Below are 21,449 nucleotides of genomic sequence, written 5' to 3'. Positions count from 1 at the left end.
CTGAGTTTATCATATGAACATTCTTCCATCCTAGGTGACAAGAGCAAACATTAAGACTTTACCTCCCTTAGCATCAAAGGAAGTGGGGCAGGACGAAGCATAACCCTCTCCCAGAACAGCTACTGGGGATTAGAGAGGGGTGTGCAGAGATGAGAGTCACTTAGTGGAGTCAAGAGCCAGAAGATACCACGGTATGCAGCAGTGAATTGTGACAATGCAATGCTGCACTGCTGCCTGGAGAATGGCTTACACCCCATTAGCCACCATATTAGAATATGGAACTAGAACCAAAGTGATTTTTCAAGTGGAATCATACTTACCCTGGAATTTCCAGAGTGTAAACTAACTGGTTCAGACAACTCCCCATTCCCACCCCACCCCCATCTGCTGCTGGGTGAAGTTTTTAGTATTTGTTAGTAACAATACTTCTGACTAGAATCTGGGATAATAGGTAAAGAAGCAGATCAGTGTAACTACATACCACAGTTTTGACTTGGGACACACTAGCTGACATTTCAACAGAATCATGTTACATAAGGTCTAAATGAAATCAGTTTGGACATGGGCCCAGAGACTCAGCCCATAGGCTATAACAATTACCTTTTTCTTGTTCAAGCAACTGACACCTTTCATTAAGCTCTTTGATTAGTTTAGATAGCTCTTCTTCTTTTGTTGTAAAACAATCTTTCAAGGCCACAATGTCCTGGTCCTTTTGTGCCAGTATCTGCTCCATATGGAGAAGATCTAGTTTGTACTTCTCTATCTGTTCTGCAACTCCACTAAGAAAAAAAATCCAGAATTACATTTTGCTTAATTTTATATTTGTTTTGTCACAATTTTCACCAACATAATCCCCATGTAACATTGAGGTCCCAAGTATCTAAACAGGACTTGGGAAAGATTCCTTTCTAGGTGGAAGAGCTCAGGACAGGATCTATATTAATGGGCAATGATGGAGATCAGATCTTTATAGTTCACCTTTCAAAGTGGAAGCTGCATTAGAGAGTTAACTTGTACTGAAGATTGGTTGTGTTAACTAAAAGACTCAGATCATTCCTCCTATGGAAAAATATTCATGAAGACTCCTATGAAATTCTCTGAGTGCCCCCCAACCCCAGCCACTTGGACTGGTTGGGGGTTTGCCCTTCTCCAGAGAGAAGTGGAAACCAGTCTCAGATTTATGCAGGAACTGCACAGATCCAAGCAAGTCACAATGTCCGACTTACTGCATGAAGATACAAGGCTCTGCTTAAGCACCCCCCCACCCCCACCGTGCATCTTTGTATCTCTCTGCACCCCTTTAAGGGGCAGGGTGGATTTCCAACAAAGAAAGTGCTACAGAAATTTACTGCAGCCCAATTCCACACTAATTGTACATATGCCTTCTCTATATTGCAATCTGCAATACACTTAGCTGTCCCATTGATCTTGGAAGACATATGTATTGAAGGTATGTCTACACAACTGATGTTAAAGAGCTGCTGTGGCTGTGTAGTGCTGAAACTTTCCCTCGCGGAAGTAGTTTTATTACAGCACTGACTACCAGGGCTGCAAAAAACCAAAACATACCTTCCACGAGAGGAATAGCTCCCACGCTGTAGCACTGTCTACACTGCCACTTTACAGCACTGACATTTGCATCGCTCCGGGGGTTGTTTTTTCACACCCCTGAGCGAAGAAAGTTTTGGCACTGTAAGTGGCAGTGTAGACCAGGCCTAAGATGGAAAATCCAGCATATTAAAAAAATGAAAACAAAAACAAAAAAACCCACCACACTCTGCATAGACAGTGTTGACCAGACAGTTTGTACATAGTAGTGTAGAAATCTACTTCCATAGAGAGGTGAAACCTTGCTCAAAACTTCCAAGAGTCAAGCTAATGTGAAGGTTTTAAATTTAAGAAATGGACTAGAGATTTCCCCCCACCTATAGAAAGGGAAGAGTCATAATACTGATGTTGGTACAATTCAAATTAGAAATACCACTAAAGGCTTGATCAAGCCCCTACAACTAAAAGACTAAGTGACACTTGATTTGTCAAATCTAAAATAGAGACTTGTTACCTGAGTTCTGTAATATATTCCAAGAGTTTCTCAGTGTCAGACTTTTCTTCAACCTTGTCTCTCTCAGTAGCAGTTCTAAAAATAAGACATTTAGATGCTGCACTTAACATGACAGTTCTAAAACCAGATACTCAAGAAGAGCAGCACAGAGCTAGAGGTTAATAAGTAGCTGCCTGCAGACAACTAACAGACATTCTGCATTCATCTGTGGATTGCTAGTATTAAGGCATCTAATCATGCACCAGAAGACACCTAGATGACAAGTAATTCAGTACTACACAATAGGAAATGAGAGTTGCATTTCAGTAGATTTTGCATTGTCAATTTCAAATACGAATGTTCAGCCATTCACATATATGTGGGAAGGAACAAACAAACTTTAAGGAGAGCTAATGCTAACTCACAGAATAAGTTAATTCAATCTCTTCCATACCCAGCCTAGGGGCTCTCTGTCCTACAGTCTGGGAAGGAGGTGGCAGGAGATGCCGAGGTCCTGCCTAGTCAGTGACTGCTGCTTCTGGTAGAAGTGAGAAAATGGTATTAGGGATCTGAAAAATCAAGAAGATTTTTCTGCCCATCTGTGATGTTCATGATTAGGGACACTAGTTGTACGACAACCAGGTAGCCTTCTTCAAAAGGCTGAAGCCTCTCTCATGTCCTGGCCACATTAACAAGTCAACATACTGAGGTCTCTCATGACTAGTTGCATTCCTCAGGAACTGTTAGCTCTAAGTTTACCAGTAGAATCATCACCACCAGTTTCATGAATTTTACTTTTATTATCAAACTCAAAGTGCAATGTTAGTAGTCAAATGACTGAGCTGAGACATTGAAAAGTGTACAAACCATATTTAGTATAATGCTTGAGCTCAGGGTGGTATGGGTCACACTTGAGATTCATTTTGAAGTGTGCACTGATATAGAGAAGCAGTAGCCTGCACAGTGAGGTGAAGAACACTGGTTGCTGACTGGCTTCAGGGTAGAATTTGAGGTGATGGCTGGGGCCTGCCTCTCTGCCCTTGTGATACACCACCTCAACTTGAGGCACTTGATTTGCAGTCTTTAGAAGCCAACTTTTTCTTACATAGAAAGGCATTCTCCACAATGGGTATTACAGCAAGTTGGAGGGGGAATAGCTGGACCTTCAGGTCAGAAATTCTCACAACACCCTCGTGAGGGAGAGAAGTGTTGTTCCCCATTTTGTAGTTGGAGAATGGAGGCATAAGTTTCACTGAAGAGTCTACAGCTGGGTCAGGAACTGAATCCAGATCGCTTGAGTCCTAGTCCAGTGCCTTATCCTCTAAACTATCCTTCTTACCATATTATACATGCTAGTTCACCTGAGTGTTGGGCAACTGGTTACCTACAGTACACCAATAGCTCAAGCTGATACAAAAGAAATTAAAGTCTTGCAGGATGCAATCCCTTCTTTTTGCTATGGAATGGAAGTCACCCAAGGTTGACTGATTTTAATTGCAGTCACAACTGGAGTACTAGAGGAGCTATTTTGTCTGCTACAAATAGATGCTAAGGGGTAGTGTCATATACTAGGCACCTCTTACAACCCCTATACCGGATTTGCAGGGTGACTTTATTAGTTTCCTCCTACACCAGATTCCAATCCACTGGCAAGCTCCTGTCAACTCCCTGTTTTCAGTACTTCTCTTCTCCTTAGCATCTGAGGGCACTCATTTAAATTTGCCATATGTTACACACTTACAGTTAAGTATAAGCAACAATGAAAGAGTTGGTAATTTACACCAGAGGTAATTCCTCTGTTACTTACAGTTTTTCTTCCAGCTGTGCTACTTTTCCTTTGGAATGCACTAGATTCCTCTGGACTGCCTGCAGCTTCATTTCCATGTCTTCCTGTTTAGCAAGGACATTCTTTGAAGAGAAAAAACAAAGTCATTAGTTAATAGCTATAGCAGTTTCACAAGCATAAAAATACAGCCAGCAAGTTATATTCCTACAATGCATCGTGGCAGGCTTATTTATCCAGGGTAGTTTGCTACCATAAATCAGCATTTACTATTGGTACAGCCCAGTGCAGTTGGAGTCAGATTATGACTTTGGAATTCAAGATGAATATGAAGTGAAAACATATATCAGGAAGGTATATTAAAGGCAGCGATTTTTACAGAATTAAATGACACTATTTTGTTTTCTTTCTGGAGGCAGTGGAGTCTAAACACATAATTGGATTGTGATCCTGTATGATTGAAGATAACCATTTGTATTGCTGTTATACAGTTGCAACAAATCTTATACAAAGTGTATCATGTAAGCGGTCAATGGAAAAGTTACAATTTGTCAAGAACGATTATTCTGGTTAAATCCATGCATCACTGTATCTGAAGTTACAGATCTATATTTGTATCTCAAACATGTATTGTATGCCTTGGTGACACCTCCAAGCTAGATTTATATCAGGGCTAGCCAACTATGTGTTGGTGGCCCATTAAGGCCTGCCTCTTCAGTGGCTCACAATGGGCCATTGAATGGGCCTTTCCTGTGGTTGCAGGGGTGGGCAAACTTTGTGAATAGAAATTGTATGGGAGACCATGAATACTCACAAAATCGGGGTTTGGTCTGCAGGAGGGTGCTTTGCGACAGAGGGATTCAGAGGGTGGGAGGGGAATCAGGGCTGGGGCAGGGCCAGGAATGAGAGGTTTGGAGAGTGCTCTGGATGGAGTTTGAGGGGTTTGGAGGGGGTGGGGAAGATAGAAGATCAGGGCTGGGGTAGGGGATTGGGGCATGTGGGGAGGCTCAGGGGTGCAGGCTCCAGGCAGTGGTTACGTCCAGCGGCTCCCGGAAGCAGTGACATGTCCCTTCTCCGGCTACTATACAGATGCACGGCCAGGCAGCTCTGCACCCTGCCGCTTTTGCGGGCACCGCCCCTGCAGCTCCCATTGGCCGGGAACCATCCAAAGTGACAACTATCACCAGCAGGAGAGTGAATTTGTGTGTGGGGGGGTGGAGGGTGAGAAAACCTGGATTTGTGCTGGAAATGGCCCACCTGATGATCACTTTAGATAAGCTATTACCAGCAGGACAGTGGGGTGGGAGGAGGTATTGGTTCATATTCTCTCTGTATATATAAAGTCTGCTGCAGTTTCCACGATATGCATCTGATGAAGTGAGCTGTAGCTCACGAAAGCTTATGCTCTAATAAATTGGTTAGTCTCTAAGGTGCCACAAGTACTCCTTTTCTTTTAGCCATTCAATAACTTCTTTTTTTAATAAATTTTTTTAAAGTTAGCCAATCCTTAGTAAGCTGACAGTGTGATAGCTGGGTAAGATCTGAGATACTTACATATTGACCAGGGGTGTCTGATCTTTCAGGATTAGTAGAACCTCACATATAATGAATTGGGTTTTTCCAGTAACCTCTCACTGTACTAGACTGGTTTGTCTGGATGGGAAACCAATGGCTGGAATAATTAAGAGGGACTGTGTTTGGCTTTTTGGTAGTCAGTGTGGTGCTACAGAAGCTCTTTTGATAGGGATTTGGTGAATCTAATTAAAAAGGATAAACCACTACACTTTTGGTTAATGTCTACCCTGTCTCTTGCAGTCTGCCCCAAGTGTGGCATTCTCAGTGTGGTCCATCCCAGGCACATTGATGTTGTGACATCAAAGGATTTCTAGGAGCTTCATTATCTGGTTTCTGCTCTTGTCTTTGCTGTAGATTTGCAGTGCAAACTTGAAGTCATTTGAGTCCTTTGGCTCACTCCACCATTCTGTTAAATGGGAAGAATAGCTACTTCTGACAGTGGAGTTGGAAGAACCCATTATTTGCAAGTTGATTTGTAATTAAAGGCATTTAAATTGCAAGCTACAATGTAGAAATGCTAGTACCCTGCTTCTAATTCTGGAAGAGATTCAAGTTCCTGTCTTATGAGCAATTTCATTATAGTAATTTACCTTATTCTTTGCCTCCATCTTGTTCCTGAGCTTCATTAACTCCATGCATAGACTGCTCATTTTTTTCTGTGTGCCATCTTCAGAAAACTTAAAGAACCAGAAAGTTTAACACAGAATTAGCCCTACACAGAAGAGCAATTCACATATTCATTTAATAAGGGCCTTCCCTGACACTTAATCTCCCCCCCACTTAATCCTGCCTCCAAAAGAAGATATCTGCATTTCTTACCAGACTTAAGGGAAGCACTTGTAAATTGACTTTGCTTAAATTGCAAAGTGCACAAGCCAAGGCAAATGTACATTGAAAAAGCATATTTGTGGCTTTAGACTCTTAAATTATAAAGTTTTACAGCAGGGGTTGGTAATCTTTGAGAAGTAGCATTCATTAATTTAAGTTTTTACAGGGGCCTCCTGACAGAACCCCAGACTGGCAGCGGGCTGAGTGGGGTCCCAGACTGGCAGCGTGGGTGCCAGACAGAACCCCAGACCGGCAGCAGGCTGAGCAGCTCAGACTGCTGCCAGTCTGGTGTTCCATCTGGCACCTGTGCTGTCGGTCTGGGGTCCTGGCTGCTGGCCCCGCTCAGCCTGCTGCAGGCCTGGATGGCCAGGACCCCAGATTAGCAATGCATTGAGCCGCTCAGCCCGCTGCCAGTCTGGGGTTCCATCTGCCAGCTGGGGTCTGGCCGCTGGCCCCACTCAGCCCGTTGCCGGCCCAGGGTTCCGTCCATCCAGGCCGGCAGCGGCCAGGACCCAGGCTGGCAGCAGAGTGCCACTAAAAATCAGCTTGCGTGCTGCCTTTGGCGCACATGCTGCAGGTTGCTGACTCTGTTCTACAGTATCCACTACTGAAGTGTTGCAATGTAGCATAAGAGAAGTGTTGTAAAAGTTTCACTCTATTTAACTGAATCAGAGTTATGAATTTAACACAGTATAATAGGTCCCATTGCTGGTGAGGGCAGGAACCTGAAGGGTTGAAGTTAGAGCCCTAGAAACTTACTATACCCAAAATGTTTCTACACAAGCCACTAATAATTTCCACTGAAAGTTTACCATTTGCTTATGCATAAATTCTAGTTGCACCTTAGAATCAACAGCAGAATTGAACTTGTTACCTGTCAAGTCTAACCAGTTTGATCAAAAGAACTCAGCCACACAAGTACACACTTAATATGGGACTTTAGTCGGAGGGTAGGATATGCCTCAGTTGCTTATGTCAAGGTAATTAAAGCTAGTAGGTAAAATCCTGGCCCTACTGAAGTCAGTGGCAAAGTTTCCATAGACTTCAATGGGGACAGAATTTCACCCATTTATCTTTAACCTATCTTTCACCCATTTATCTTTAACCTTCTTCCACCTATGAACTCTTTGTCAGTGTCCTCCAAAGCAACAAACAATCACAAAAAAACATTCTCCTTGCACAGCATCTTGGTTGCTAGTTTAGCAGGAAATTTACCTTTCCTCTCTTATGCACTACATTGGTACAACTCACACAGGCACAAGAGGAGAGGACATTTTGCAGACAGTAACACCAAGCGTCCCTGTCTACCCAGCAGTATTACTTCAACTTTGTTATAACATAATTTGTTCCACATTACAGTGAGAAAGTGTGAAAGACAACAGTGCAACTAAAGTTTAAATTGCCATATAAATTTACAAATACAGCCTAGTACTCCATTCACACAAGCCTGAGCATTAGCCCTACTGGTCAACCTACCAACCCCAATCTAACGGATTAGGTCCAGTCTTTTTTCTTAATTGTATCCAAAAAAACCCCCAAAACATTTACTTTATTGCTTGTGAACAAGCTTGCAGATGTTACCTGCACAGAAAATGACAAAAACCATAGCAAGTCTCTGCTAACTTGATTAAGGGGATCCAATTCCAGACAAATACCTTTGATTTTAGAAATTCATTAGTTCTTGTTAATTCAAGAAGCTGTTTTTCCAAGGAAGCAACATTTGCTGAGAGAGAGGTTTTCTCCCTGACTGCTGCAGTTAGTTTTGCTTCAGACTTCATGAAATCCTCCTCTAGAGCCTGGAGTCTTTTATCTTGCTCTCCACGTTCTCTCACTAATGCACGAATCTAGAGGAAACATGTTGTTTGAATATTTATTACACTTCTCCAATTTCTAAAAAAAAAACAAAAACAAAAAAAAAAAAACCCACCCAAAAACATACAGCCATCCCCTGCCAAGTTCGGTTTGAGTGATGCTCATTGTTCTCCTGTGAAGACAGATTATCCTTAGTTATAAATAACTTTCAACTGTTGGAAAGGACATGTGAGTTACTACAGAAAATCTTTACCTGCCATTAAGTTTAGTAGATTTTGTATCCTTAGCATATCATCTGGCTACTTTACCCTACTCAGTTTATTTCAACTGGGGTGCAAGTCAGTAATGTCATGTCTTCTCTAATTTGCCGTGTGGGCAAAGCTGGCCCTCTGGACTGAGGGGTGGAAAGACACTTATGACAACATCACACCCTTAACATCCGAGCGAAGTTTTACATGAAGCCAAAATATAGTTTTGGTGGTGAAAGGGAGAAGTTTAACATCCCCAAACTTGAAGTTTGTATCTTAATTCCAAAGCTAAAACTTCAGCAGGTGATTATTACGTAGAACAATACCCCACCATTTGACTAGGAAAAAAATAAATCAGTATCTAAAAGCAGGATTCAGTTTTCTCATATTCATTCTGAGATATTTTCCCCAGAGTTTATTGCCAGCCTAGAAGATTCAGGTGACTGCATTAATGGAATAAGCATGTTATAAGAACCTATACAGAATAGGCAACACTTAAATCAAAATGTCCTAGTTTTATATACTGACAAACCCAGTAGTTAGGACATGGTTATTTTGATAAAATTTTGCTTTGGTCATTATACAGAGCTATTCATAAGATTCTTTGACTGTCAGGTTACATATTTTGTAAGGAATTAAAATTACTAGCTAACATGTGAAGCCAATAGTGGTCACATTATTTAAAAAAATCCAAAAAGACATCTGTTCATACCTCTTTCTCAAGCATCTTTTGTTTTTTCAGTTCTTTCATGATGGTTGTATCCTTTAGATAGGAAAAAAAAAATCATGTAAGGGTTACACATTTTCATACCTAAGAGCACAAAAACTAAGTACTAACAGGTATTCAGTTAAAGCTGGTTATTCCATTGCAGGGTTTCTTGAAAATTACAGATTAAAAAACTGCCACTATGAGATGCATGATATTGGGCTATTTGAACTTATGTAAATCAATATAAAATTCCTTATGATTATCATACAATACTGAAAACATGACATTGAAGTTGTGTTAGCAAGACTTCCTAATACTTCACAAGCACTTCATTTACTAGCCCATGGTTTTGTTTTAAACAAACCCCCCTTGCAATCCTGCATTGAATCCCCTCCTCCCTCAAAATTACAATATATTTAAATTGACTTTCACACACACTAAGTGGTTCTACCCCTACTGTTCACAGGACATCACTGAGGGAGTCTCTCCCTACCCAAACATCCTTGGCATTTGGGACCCTCAACCTCTTACGTCCCCATATCTGAGCTTTCTGCTTTTCACTTTATTCTATGGGGAAGGCAGAAGAGGCTCAATAGCTACTGAGTTCCTCACTCCTCTCTCTCCACACTCTAAACAGAAAGAGTAGCACTTGAACGGTCTATTCCCTACCTCTCTCTTCTCAGGAAAAAGCTGTCACCTCTCCAGTCACAGACAGAGTTTCTATTGATCCTGAGCAAGTGGATTATTCCAGGTCTGCCTAAGTTACATTCCATTTAAAAGGGAAAAATGGGACTTCCTTCTTAGTCCCTATAGGACCTGAGCACAAGAATGGGCCTTGAAATAAACCCAATTGTCCTACTGAAGGGTTCAAAATTTAGAGAATGCATTGTTTTAAATACCTGAGTTCAGAGTAGATTAAATTATAGGTTTGCTCAAAATTAACAGCATGGATATAGCTATACCAGAGACAGAAGAGTCTTACTGTTGATCCCAGAGATTTAAGTCTTCTTGCAGTTCGGGGCAAGCAGTCATTCGTTTCACTATTCAAATTTGGTTGACTTTCCATTTCCCCTGTGGAGACAAAATTTCACCATACTAATGGGTAAAGATTGACTGTTTTTGTGGAAAGACTACATTTAATAGAGTCTTTGATCTTTGTTAGAATGCCAACCTCAAATCCCAAGGTTTGATTAAAAAACCCAACAAACATTATCTTCTATGCCTGGCACCGTACAAGAGTTAGATGGACACCAATGGAAACTGAATAGACTATGAATTGATGAACTTACCACCGGTCCTGAGACATACACTCAGGAAGCGAAATATTGCCACTTTATAGGTTATGGTATCTCCTAAATTGCAGTGTGAAGGAGAAACCGACTACGTAGGGAGGTGGATGGAATGCATGAAGTAAATGGGGAAGAAAAAAAAAAGTCCCTAACGTTTCAATGAAAATAATGCAGTATTACTGGGAGGAGGGAAATTCAGATAAGCATACTTTTCAAATTGCTGGCAGCCTTTTAAAATAGAAGCAGGTAGTCAATGAACCAATGTGAAGCAGAAGCAAAAGCAAAGCACAGACCATAATCTCAAGCACTGAGAAAGCAAACTGAAGCAGCAGCATATCAGCACCAAAGCCATGTTTACACTACAGTGGCAAAAGGGCTACAGCTGTGCTGATGGAAGAAGTTTTTCCCATGTATGTAGTTAATCTACCTCTTGAAGAGGTAGAAGCTAGGTCAACAGAAGACTTCTTTTGGGTCTACACAGGGTTAGGCTGACCTTACTATGATGCTTAGGATGCAACATTTTTCCAGCAGCCCTGAACAATGTAACTAGGTTGATCTATTTTTTAAGTATAGACTAGGTGATAGTTTCAGCACTGCAAGTTCTTTTAAACTTTTTAAATTTGTAGGACTACTTACCTTTCTGCTTTCTCAACTGTTGAGATTTCTGCTTTCTAAAGCGTTGGGATTTGTCAAAGGACACAGGTCCCTTCAATGCCTCTGAAGATTTGAGCTCATAGAACCCTGGTGATGGGGCATAAGCTAGAAATGAGGGAATGAGATGTTCAGCACAGGAGATTACACTAGTTATGAAAATCTGGAAGAAGACAGTTATATTTATGGATTGATTGCCATCAAGCAGTTCAGACCTATATTTCATCTCCCAGTTTTTAATCTGCACAAGAGATATCCAAATAAGAGAGCAGAAGATGGACGTCATTTGTCCAAGTAAACTCTACTGCTGATATGATCTGCAGTAGAGTTATGTCCATAGCAAAGCATTCTTACCTGTTTGTGCATGGACCACCACCATAAACTAGATTTGTGGTGTGTTCTAAATACCGCAGAAAGATTTAAAAATTAGTTCATTAAAGTCTATTCAAGTAGTTATTGGAAACACATGAGCAATTAGAAGGCAATCTTGTTCCTTTAAGACTGGATCAACATTTCAGCACTTTTATTGGCACAAACTTTTAAAAGGTAGTCTTCCACTTTAAAAGGGAGGCTCATTTTGAACTCCACCATTTTTCACTTCCTAACACTAGACGATGCTGCCAAGTGTGTAATTTTAAAAAAAACTGCTTCCAAAAAAAGTGTCTTTGAAGAGAAACAGGAAAGATAGGAGAACACACTGGCATGGATTCATCATTGCTCTTACACTTACCTGACCTCAGTGATCTTCGGGTATGACAAGCTAATTTAAGCATCTCTGTCAACTTGTTTCAGTTTCCAAGACTGATTTACTGGCACAGAGGTCAGGGATTGAATGGATATGAATTACCACCCTCTGATCTCTCCAAATATATGTTGGTGGGACTGCATACAGCTGCAGTCACTGATAAATATCTATTGTGAAAGGAAGTTCTTAGTGAATGTCTTAAAGCTCTGTATTAAACTCACAGGTTAGGATTTTGTGGGGATAATCTTTGCTTTTTTATATCTTGTATTAAGGCTTTAAAAAAAAACCCCCAAAACAACAACAACAACAAAAAAACAAAACCACATCTAACTTGGTGCCCTTTTATTAGTGAGTGGCCTGTATCTGTAGTCCCATTTCAAGAAGAAATTAGATTCCACTCTAAAAGGAGGATTGGACAGTTACAGTGACCTTTGGTTGACTGGAAAAAGTTAGTCAGTAATATTCAGTGCTAATGACACATTACTGCAAGTGCCTCTGCTTCATGACAAGCACTAAGAAGCCAAAAAGTAGAGATGGAAGAACTGCTGTCCTTGGACGGCCATGATCTACAAAACAAGTTCTTAAATTATTTCCATAGTTTAGACCACCTCCTCTCCCACATGTTATAACATTTGTGGCAAATGTAACAGCTGCCTACAGGAGATGGAAGGGCATTTTAGCAATTTTTTTTTTTTTTTTTTTTTAAAAAGCCACCACCATGTGACTTGCCAGCGGATTCAAGGAACATAGTCTGGGAACCACACATATACATTAAGTACACATGGAGTACCTTGATATTGAAAAAAGAATGCAATGGAATTGGTGGAAAAATCAGAATAGTTTTCACAAGACACTCGTGCCACTGTAGAACTCTAGGAATCCTACCCACAAGGCTAGTTGTACCAGCCCATTAGAGGAATACTCAGGTTATTTATGTCCTAAAGTTTAGGATTTATTAGTCTGTTTCATAGAGATTAAGGCCAGAAAGGACCACAGATCATCTGCCTAACCTCTTGTTTATCTCAAGACATAACATTTCATATACCCCTGTATTGAGACTAATGACTTTAGACCAAAGCAATTTAGTCCTCAGGAGATGAAACAGTTGTGTGCCAGAGGAAGAGAACGAGAGAGAGATACCACCAATGCCTGGAAATTGATTAGGTGAGACATGCCCAGATGACCCTAGCTACCAAACCATGCCCCAAAGTGCAGAGGAAAACCTCCAGACCAAAATATTCCTGTCTTTTTTAAAAGATCTCCTGATCAGTTAGACCCTGAGCATATGACCAAAACATACCAGCCAGGCATCTAAGAAATAATTCTTTGCACTGTCTCGGAGTACCAGTTCACTCTGGCCACAGATAGTGACAGGACACCAGACAAATTGATGGCTTCGGGGGGGGGGAGGGGGAGGGAGAAGAGAATGGGAAGAAGAGCAGCTGTGCCAGTTATACAGTAGGGAAAAATTCTCTCCAGATCCCCGCAGGCAACTAGCCGAAGTATGAGAGTTGATTAGTAGAGCCGCAAGGGAGGAAATCCTGTTCTCTCCTTGAAGTGGATGAAAAGTGGGATTTGTAGATTCAGATTTCAAGGCCAAGAAGGGACCACTAAGACCTCCCCAGCATACAGACAATAGAATTTATCCAAGCAACTGGATTAAAGCATATATTTTTAGAAAGATCTCAAACAAAGCTCAATAGAAGAAGCATAATCTTCTCAGGTTTCAGAGTAGCAGCTGTGTTAGTCTGTATCTGCAAAAAGAACAGGAGTACTTGTGGCACCTTAGAGACTAACAAATTTATTTGAGCATAAAGCTTTCGTGAGCAACAGCTCACTTTGTCCGATGAAGTGAAATGTAGCTCACAAAAGCTTATGCTCAAATACATTTGTTAGTCTCTAAGGTGCCACAAGTACTCCTTTTCTTTTTGCGGATATTTACAGTGTAACTACAGGAGTCCTTGTCAAGTACGCTTGTGACATACCCACATGCTACACTGAGTTCCCTATACAAGGCATAAATAGGGCCATTTACATTCCAGCGAAGAGAACAGAGCAGCCCTAGGAAGAAGTTGCACAGTTAGGCCAAGTCCTAATGCATGCAATTTCATGGCTCACAGTCCAGAAGATGTGGATAAGGAGGTGCACCTTAATTCATAAGCACAACCTTACTGAAATAAATCTGCTGTATTAGTGGTCACAAAAATCCAAGAATAGCATTGTTGACCTGAGACCCCTTCAAGCAGACGTTTTAGCATCGCAGGCAGTCAGAACAAGGGCTGTAGGCCCGGGACAGCTGCCCCCCTGGATGCTAGCACTCAGGGGGCTTAGCACCCCATTTCCTCCGGCGCTACACCAACGCCGGCCTTCAGGGGTTGATCGGGTAGTTAATCAAGGCACAAAGGCCCGCAAGCCTGGGAGCCTACCAGCGCCTCAGGGATGAGAGAAACCTTAACTCAGCATCACTCAGCCCGCCGGAGCAGGGGGAGGCCTCAGGGACACCATCAAGCCCAGCCGCCCCACCCCCCAATCGCCTCCCCTGCGAGGCCACAGAGCACCCTTAACCCTCCTACTCGGGCTGGTGCACCCTCCCCAGAAGGGCCACTGGACGCCCCGGCTACCCGGGCTAGCGACTGCACACCGCACTGCCAGGTCCGCCCTCAAGCTGCCCAGGGCGCCACCAGGCCCGGAGCGCGGGCCCCACGCACGCTCACCAGCGGCCTCGTTAAAGCGCTTGAGAGGAGCCTTAAGGAAAGCCATGGCTGCACACGCCGCTACAGCCACTCACGCTCCCAGAGACCACTCTCCGCTTCAGATTCAAACTGCCAACCGCCTTCTTAACTCGCCCCCGACAGCCAATCACAGAACACCGCCTGCAAGCCTGTAGAGACAGCCAGCCAGTCACAGCCTCTGCCTGGAGCATGCGCACCAGATCCCACGGGAAACCAGTGATGTCGGCTCGCGAGCGGAAACGTGCGCAAAACCTGCTTAGCCCGCGACGGCGCATGCGTGTCGCGCTGTTTTCGGAGAGGAGGGGAAAAGCGCGCAGTTAGTTGAGCGCGGTGGGGCTCGTGAGTCCAATGTCGGGCCCCTTTGAGGAGCGGAGCGGGGTGGTGTCCTGCGCGACTCCATGGGGCTGCTGGTACCAGACCCTGGAGGAGGTGTTCATCGAGGTGCAGGTCCCGCCGGGCACCCGGGCTAAGGACATCCAGTGCAGCCTGCAGAGCCGGCACCTGGCGCTGGCCGTGCGCGGGCAGGAGGTGCTCAAGGTAGCGCTGCGAAGGGGGAGGCTGGCCGACTAGGCTGCCAGTGGGGCAGGGCCTGGCCTGGGCCGCAGAGCTGCGGGGCGGCCCCAGCAGTTGTTGCAGGCAGTCAAGCGCGGCGGGGTGCGCTCGCTCCGGCGCTGGTTCGCTGACACCCGGTCCTTGCTGCACTGGGGAGCCTTGCGGGAGACGCTGCTTCCAGCACCGTGGTATGAGACTGGGGGGCTATGTGTCGTTGACATGGCCCTCTGAGTAGTATCTCTTTTGGCTATAGGGAGTCTAGTGGCTGGGATGCAGCTCGCGCAGGGAGCTCTGAACATTTTCGACCCGTGTCAGCAAAGAGTTTGGAATTCAGATTTAAAAAATTATGTTTGTTGTAAAATCCAATGGAAACGTGCGAAAGGCCATACACAAGGTAAATGGGAGTAGGCTGTTTAACACTGAGAATACTAGACTGATAAGGTGGGTCAGGCAATATATAGAAAGCTTTCGAGTTTACACAGCTCTTCTGGTCTAGGCTGGTCTAAACTCCCAAGTTTGTCTTTTCATCAGCAGAAGTTGGTCCCTTAAAATATATTACCTCACCCTCCTTGTTTCTCTAATATTGTGGGACTGACAGGGCCACAGCAACACTGTAAACAATTCAGAATATTGTCTCATTTCTCAATCCTTGAGGTTGATTATTTTCCATTTAGGAGAGAGACAGTTAAGTAACTTTATGCCCAGGGTCTTAATTTTTTTCTTTTTTATGAAACCTGCTAGTACACCTTTCTTGTTTGGTTTTGCAGTTTCTAAAAAAAACCCAAAACAGTTAAAACAGTTTTGAGGGAATTAAAATGCTTCCTTGCAATGCTTGAAATGCAAACTGTAGTATTCTACTAGTACATGAGAACCTAAGTGAAACTGAGTAGAAATACAAGCATAGGGGTCCACTCATTCACTCCTCAAATTAGCATAATTGATTTCATTTGATTTAAGCATTTGAAGATGGAGATCTTGCATTTCCCCTTCAGTACAAAGTGCTGTACGAATAAATAATAAAAATAGTGTATTGGTAACATAGGTAATGACTTCTACAAAATTTATAAGGAGTCCGATGGCACCTTAAAGACTAACAGATTTATTTGGGCATAAGGTTTTGTGGATAAAAAAACACTTCTTAAAGTTTATGCCCAAATAAATCTGTTAGTCTTTAAGGTGCCACCGGACTCCTTGTTGTTTTTGTGGATACAGACTAACATGGCTACCCCCTGATACTTTATAAAATTTGTATTTGTCTTGGCATTGTCCCTTAAATATTTTTAAGTTACTGTATCTACTTACAAACAGTACATTACAAAGTTTGTCTTCAAGGTATTTCATTAGCAAACAGTAAAACACATTTAATGATGATGCATTGTAGAATATCCATGGGAATGAAAGAATCAACTTTCTAATTTAAAAAAAATTAGAAATGAGAAATTTTTCAAAGTTGTTGCAGTGTAAATTCTGTGGTATATGTCTAAAAGTTTTTGTTTCAGTAGTTGTTAAGAGAGACTGTACACTGTAGGATTTATCTTAGTACTTCAAAACATTCTGACTTTCTTTCCTTTCTCATTGGAAAGCCCATTTGCTTTCTCATTGGCGCTGGTAATTAGCAATTCTTTGCATCATTATAATTTATTTATATTGTGCCATAGGTGTGCATGGCACTTTACAGACATACTGGAACCTTGATGGGAAGTCACATTAAAATGGGAAATCCCCCCCCACCCCCCCAAGACAGTCCCTTTCATTGAGATACTGAAACAGTGACAGGTATTTTTATTGTATTAAGCAATTATTTTTCATAATTAATTTTAATAACTTTTCAGTGCCAGGTTGTTCCTTTTTAAACTGTAGGAAGTTTTCAAACTTCTGTATAAACTGGGAGTAATCCGATGAGGTGAGCTGTAGCTCACGAAAGCTTATGCTCAAATAAATTGGTTAGTCTCTAAGGTGCCACAAGTACTCCTTTTCTTTTTGCTAATATCAATCAGATACTGATAAACTACTTAACCTTGTAAATGTCTTTTTCAGGGTAGACTCTTTGACTGCACAATAGCTGATGAAGGGACATGGACGTTAGGTAACTATCTGCTTCTTTTAAATGAAATTTTGAAAGACAGTTAAATTTCTGTGTGTTCAAATCTTTCTCGAAATTAGAGTTTATTTCTTTTTAAGAACCAGAGTGTACTATAATTGAAGAAAGCAGATCATGACACAAACATACAGTTCTTGGATCACAATACAAAAACAGCCTAATGACGTCTTTGTTTTTTTAGTGAGAATCATAGAAATTAGAGATGAAAGGAAAATATTAAGTCATCTAGTCCATTTCCTACCAATGCAGGATTGTTCCCATTAGTATACTTTGGAGTGCTGGTTCCATTCATCTAGTTATAAATGTCATGAGCAATCAAACCTCATTGAGAGACTGCTGTCCAGGTTTTTTTCCCCCTTGACGTTCAGCCTAAATTTTCCTTTTCTTAATTTCATCCCATTACTTTGTTATATCTCAGTATGCTGTCCAAAGTAATTCCTTGCCCTCTTTAGTGTTGACCATTTTGAAAGTTGTTACCATGATCTCAGCTTCATTGTTTTCCCTTAGCCAAGATACACGTACAGTAACTCCTCACTTAACATTGTAGTTATGTTCCTGAAAAATGCGATATTTAAGGAAATCCAATTTCCCTGTAAGAATTAACGTAAATAGTGGGGGGGAGAGGGGTAGGTTCCAGGGACATTCTTTTTATCAGATACAAGACATTCTATATACATACAGTATACATTTTAAACCATTTTAAACAAGCAATTTAATACTATACTCAGAATTGATGACTGTGAAGCTCGGTTGAGGTGGTCGAGTAAGAGGGTGGATCGTCCGGCTGCTCCTCTTGCTGAACAACTAAAAAAAAAAACATGTTTAGAGATTGTTTTGCTTTCCTTTCCCCCCCACTGCTTTTGGTAAATTTCTTTATAGCAAGTCATTACAAGACCAACTCCCCTAAGCACTTTGGAGCTGCGTTCCTGTTAGGATCGTCATCACTAAGGATTTGCAAGCCAGCTTCAATAATTTGGAAAGCTTCAGAAGGATGTTTGGCAGTCAAATTTTGATGGATTGGTGTTTCTTTTACTTGGCCCTCTTCCATTGCTCTCATCACTTCTAGTTGCATCAGATCTTCATTGGTTAGCTCTTCTCCGTGTGATTGCAGAAGTTGTGTAACATTGGCTTCTTCCACCTCATCAAAACCTGCTTTTCTTTGCCAAGCCGAGGATATCTTTCTTCACAGCGAGGACAACATCTTTAAATTATTTTAAGTCATTGACACTTTCAGGCCACAACTTTCCCCACATACCATTCATGCATGCCTGAGTAACTTCAGCCCAGGACTCACCAATGTTATTGATGCACTTCAGGATGTTGTAGTCATGCCAAAATTGCTGAATCGTAGGTTTGCCTCTGATGAGCTGGTCGAAAGTACAGCGTAAGTAAAACGCTTTAAATGCACCGATGGCTCCTTGGTCCATGAGTTGGATGTGTGAGGTGGCAGAAAGTCAACTTTGACGTTTTCGCACAGGTCGTCCAGGTTGATTGGATGAGCCGGTGCATTATCAATAAGCAATAAAATCTTGAAATCAAGATTTTCCTTGGCACAGTATTTCTTCCATGCAGGGACAGCATAGAGAGTCAGTCATTCTGGAAAAAATAGCTCCAGATCTTCAAATGACTGGAAGGTGTTTTTTTGAAAATCCCTTGAGAGCTTGTGGTGTTTCCAATTGGTATAGTGTCAGAGGTTTCATCTTCATGTCTCTGGCAGCATTACCACCTAGAAGCAAGGTTAGGCGGTCTTTAGCTACTTCAAATCTGGGCGCTCTCTTTTTCTCTCGGGAAATGTAAGTCCGCTTAGACATCATCTTCCAGTAGAGGCCCGTTTCATTGACACTGAAGACATGCTTAGGGGAATAGTCACCTTACTCAATTATTTTCTTGAGATAGTGAGGGAATTTTTTAGCTGCTGCCGTATTGGCACTAGCCACCTCACCGGACATCTTGATGTTATGCAGGTGGAAGTGCCTCTTGAACTGATCAAACCATCCCCACCTTGCGGTGAACATCTCTGTCTGTGATCCTTCACCTTGGTCTCTCTTCAGATTGTCATATAAGCTAAGGCAAAAAGTTTGTATCACTCGCAAATTTAGTTTTGGTCCTCTATCTCCACTGAAAGAAGATGCGCCATGTTTTCCAGCAAACTACTTCTTGATTGACTTATTGTAGGAGCACTAAGCAGTGTTACACACCGAGCACTAGCCCTGCTCTTGTTGGCTTTACTCTGAATTGTTCTCACAGTCGTCGGGGTAAGACCTAGAGTGATGCCAGCGTCTACCACACGTTCACCTGCATCAAAATACCTTAAAATGTCTAATTTAGTACCCAAACTAATGGTTTCCTGGTTTTCTTACTGCTCGTGGTACTGCTAGGCGCTTGACTATCGCTTGCTGGACATTTTTGACTCATGATGCTGGGTGATACTCCTCTGGACGGCACATGCATGTACTACTCTTCACTCCCTTCAGCCTTGAGTGGTTGGGGTCATGCAGCATCAATCAACTATTGAAAGGGAAAGAACTTGGAAAACCCATGCCATTCTCTATGGTAATCTGCTCCCCTATTGGAAGCCCTGTGGGTTTAGGCTAGGACTAGTTATGGAGTTAGTTTCGCTTGCAGGTTCTTACTTTCACAGGAGCCCTGCTGGAGGACCAAAGGCCTGTCTTCCAGGGTGCCCTGGAAAAACTGGCCCTGCTGTACCTCCCATAGTAACCACACACTCAGCGCTGAGGCAGCACTGCAGCCAATGTAGCTGTGACTGTTGTCAGAGGAGGAAAATAAGATTTGCTGCAGGGCTGCACTCCTCCCTGCTGTGTGCATGCAGGGGCAGAGAGATAAAGCTGGCATTGAAATGAATGGCAAAGCGATGATGAATCGGGGTAGCCTGCACCTGGAGTGTGTTTACAAATATACAGTAGTTGGGAGGTGCCCCTGCCTTACCCCACACAGGCACAGCCCGCTGCAGACAATAAGGCGGGCAAGGAGGCTGAAGGTGGCTGAGTAGACTCCTGAGTAGGCTGAAGGAGGCTGAGTAGCAGCAGCGGCAGATTCCCCCATTGAGACTCAGGTACAAGCACAGCTGCCAACTTTGCTGGGGGGTGCTCCGCCCGAGGCCTGCCCCCACTCCACCCCTTCCCCCAAGGCCCCACCCCACCTCTTCCTGCTCCATGCCCTCCCCTGAGCATGCTGCATCCTCACTCCTCCCCGCCCTCCAGCCTCCTGAACACTGCAAAACAGCTGATTGCAGTGGGCAAGAGGCACAGGGAGGGAGGAAGGAGGGTGAGGTGGGGGGGTGCAGGGGAGCTGATAGGGGGGTTGCTGACCCACCCTGGTTCCAAGCCCCCACGAGGACGGGCTGCTCTTCCAGAGAATCCTGCAAGGTGTGGACAAAGCAGGCGGCCAAATTGCACAACATTAAATGAGCATGTTCTCTAATAGAACAGCGCTGTAACAACAAAACCGATAGGACCTTAAGTGAGGAGTTACTGTATTAATATTATTAATCTTTCCTCATCAGTCAATCCCTCTAGAAAGGTTCCACTTAGTTTGGAGGGAGGAAATATGTATGTACCATGTTTTAAATATATGAATAAAGGGATCTTTTTTCCCTTAAAGTTTTCTTGTTACACATTGGTCTGGACTTCTGAGTTTGTCTTCATTTTCAGTGAATGAAATATCTTTTTGCATAGGCTTTAAGAAGAAGTTTCACCAGAAAATTCACTGAGTTATTAATGTTGAATTTGGCTGAAAAAGAGTATAGCACTTAAGAAGTCCAATGGTTATTTCTGTTTTTCTTATGAAGAGGACAGAAAATTGATACGTATTGTTCTAATGAAAACCAATCGAGATGCTGGAAATTGTTGGACCTCTCTGTTAGAAAATGACTATGCTGCTGATCCTTGGGTACAGGACCAGATGCAGAGGAAACTTACACTGGAGAGATTCCAAAGAGAGGCAAGTCAGAGGACACTAATTACTGTTTGTGTCTTATTTATACATATTCTGCTCAGGTTATGGCCATGACACGGAAAAATTCTTTTACATTCATCAGAAATACACAAAGTTAACCCATTTTTACTATTTTATTTTAACGCATTCTGGTTGATTTGTCACTCAGTGGGTTGAATCTTCATTAGGATACTGAACTTTGCCTACAGGATGCCATTCGGTACTTTGAGAGAACCTAAAACTCTTCTTTTAGAATTTAAAAAAGGCATTAGTTTTGGAAAGTAATGCATAGTTCATTCAGAATCTTGACATTTGACTTCAGTAAAAGTTGCAGGTACCCAACAGCAGGAGAATTGAGCCTTGAAAGAGGACCTGAATATGGCAGTCTCTCTCTGAATGATTACATATCTGTATTTAAAGTTTATTTTT

The 21,449-nt window shown here is 42.5% G+C and overlaps 2 protein-coding genes across 3 annotated transcripts in view; one reads left to right on the top strand and one right to left on the bottom strand.

Annotated features, from left to right (window-relative positions):
* HMMR (hyaluronan mediated motility receptor) overlaps positions 1-15,039 on the bottom strand; it is a 25,304-nt gene extending 10,265 nt beyond the window's left edge. Inside the window, exons 1-10 of one of the 2 annotated variants that reach the window (XM_073355915.2) lie at positions 14,396-15,039; positions 10,922-11,044; positions 9,979-10,067; positions 9,000-9,050; positions 8,155-8,211; positions 7,883-8,071; positions 5,990-6,076; positions 3,849-3,949; positions 2,063-2,137; positions 601-779 (exon numbers count right to left, since the gene is read on the bottom strand). In XM_073355915.2, the coding sequence (XP_073212016.1) occupies positions 601-779; positions 2,063-2,137; positions 3,849-3,949; positions 5,990-6,076; positions 7,883-8,071; positions 8,155-8,211; positions 9,000-9,050; positions 9,979-10,067; positions 10,922-11,044; positions 14,396-14,441 (997 nt within the window). In that variant the 5' untranslated portion in view covers positions 14,442-15,039. The remainder of the gene's footprint in view (positions 1-600; positions 780-2,062; positions 2,138-3,848; positions 3,950-5,989; positions 6,077-7,882; positions 8,072-8,154; positions 8,212-8,999; positions 9,051-9,978; positions 10,068-10,921; positions 11,045-14,395) is intronic. The other variant, XM_073355917.2, reaches the window with a different exon arrangement.
* Positions 14,672-21,449, top strand: part of NUDCD2 (NudC domain containing 2) — a 14,735-nt gene continuing 7,957 nt past the window's right edge. Inside the window, exons 1-3 of the mRNA XM_073355920.1 lie at positions 14,672-14,950; positions 17,003-17,051; positions 20,875-21,026. Of these exons, the coding sequence (XP_073212021.1) occupies positions 14,762-14,950; positions 17,003-17,051; positions 20,875-21,026 (390 nt within the window). The 5' untranslated portion in view covers positions 14,672-14,761. The remainder of the gene's footprint in view (positions 14,951-17,002; positions 17,052-20,874; positions 21,027-21,449) is intronic.

This window comes from Lepidochelys kempii, chromosome 8, assembly GCF_965140285.1.
Source record: "Lepidochelys kempii isolate rLepKem1 chromosome 8, rLepKem1.hap1, whole genome shotgun sequence".
Lineage (NCBI taxonomy): Eukaryota > Metazoa > Chordata > Testudines > Cheloniidae > Lepidochelys > Lepidochelys kempii.
The sequence above is the reverse complement of the archived record's forward strand: the minus strand, read 5'-3'. Positions and strand labels throughout refer to the sequence as shown.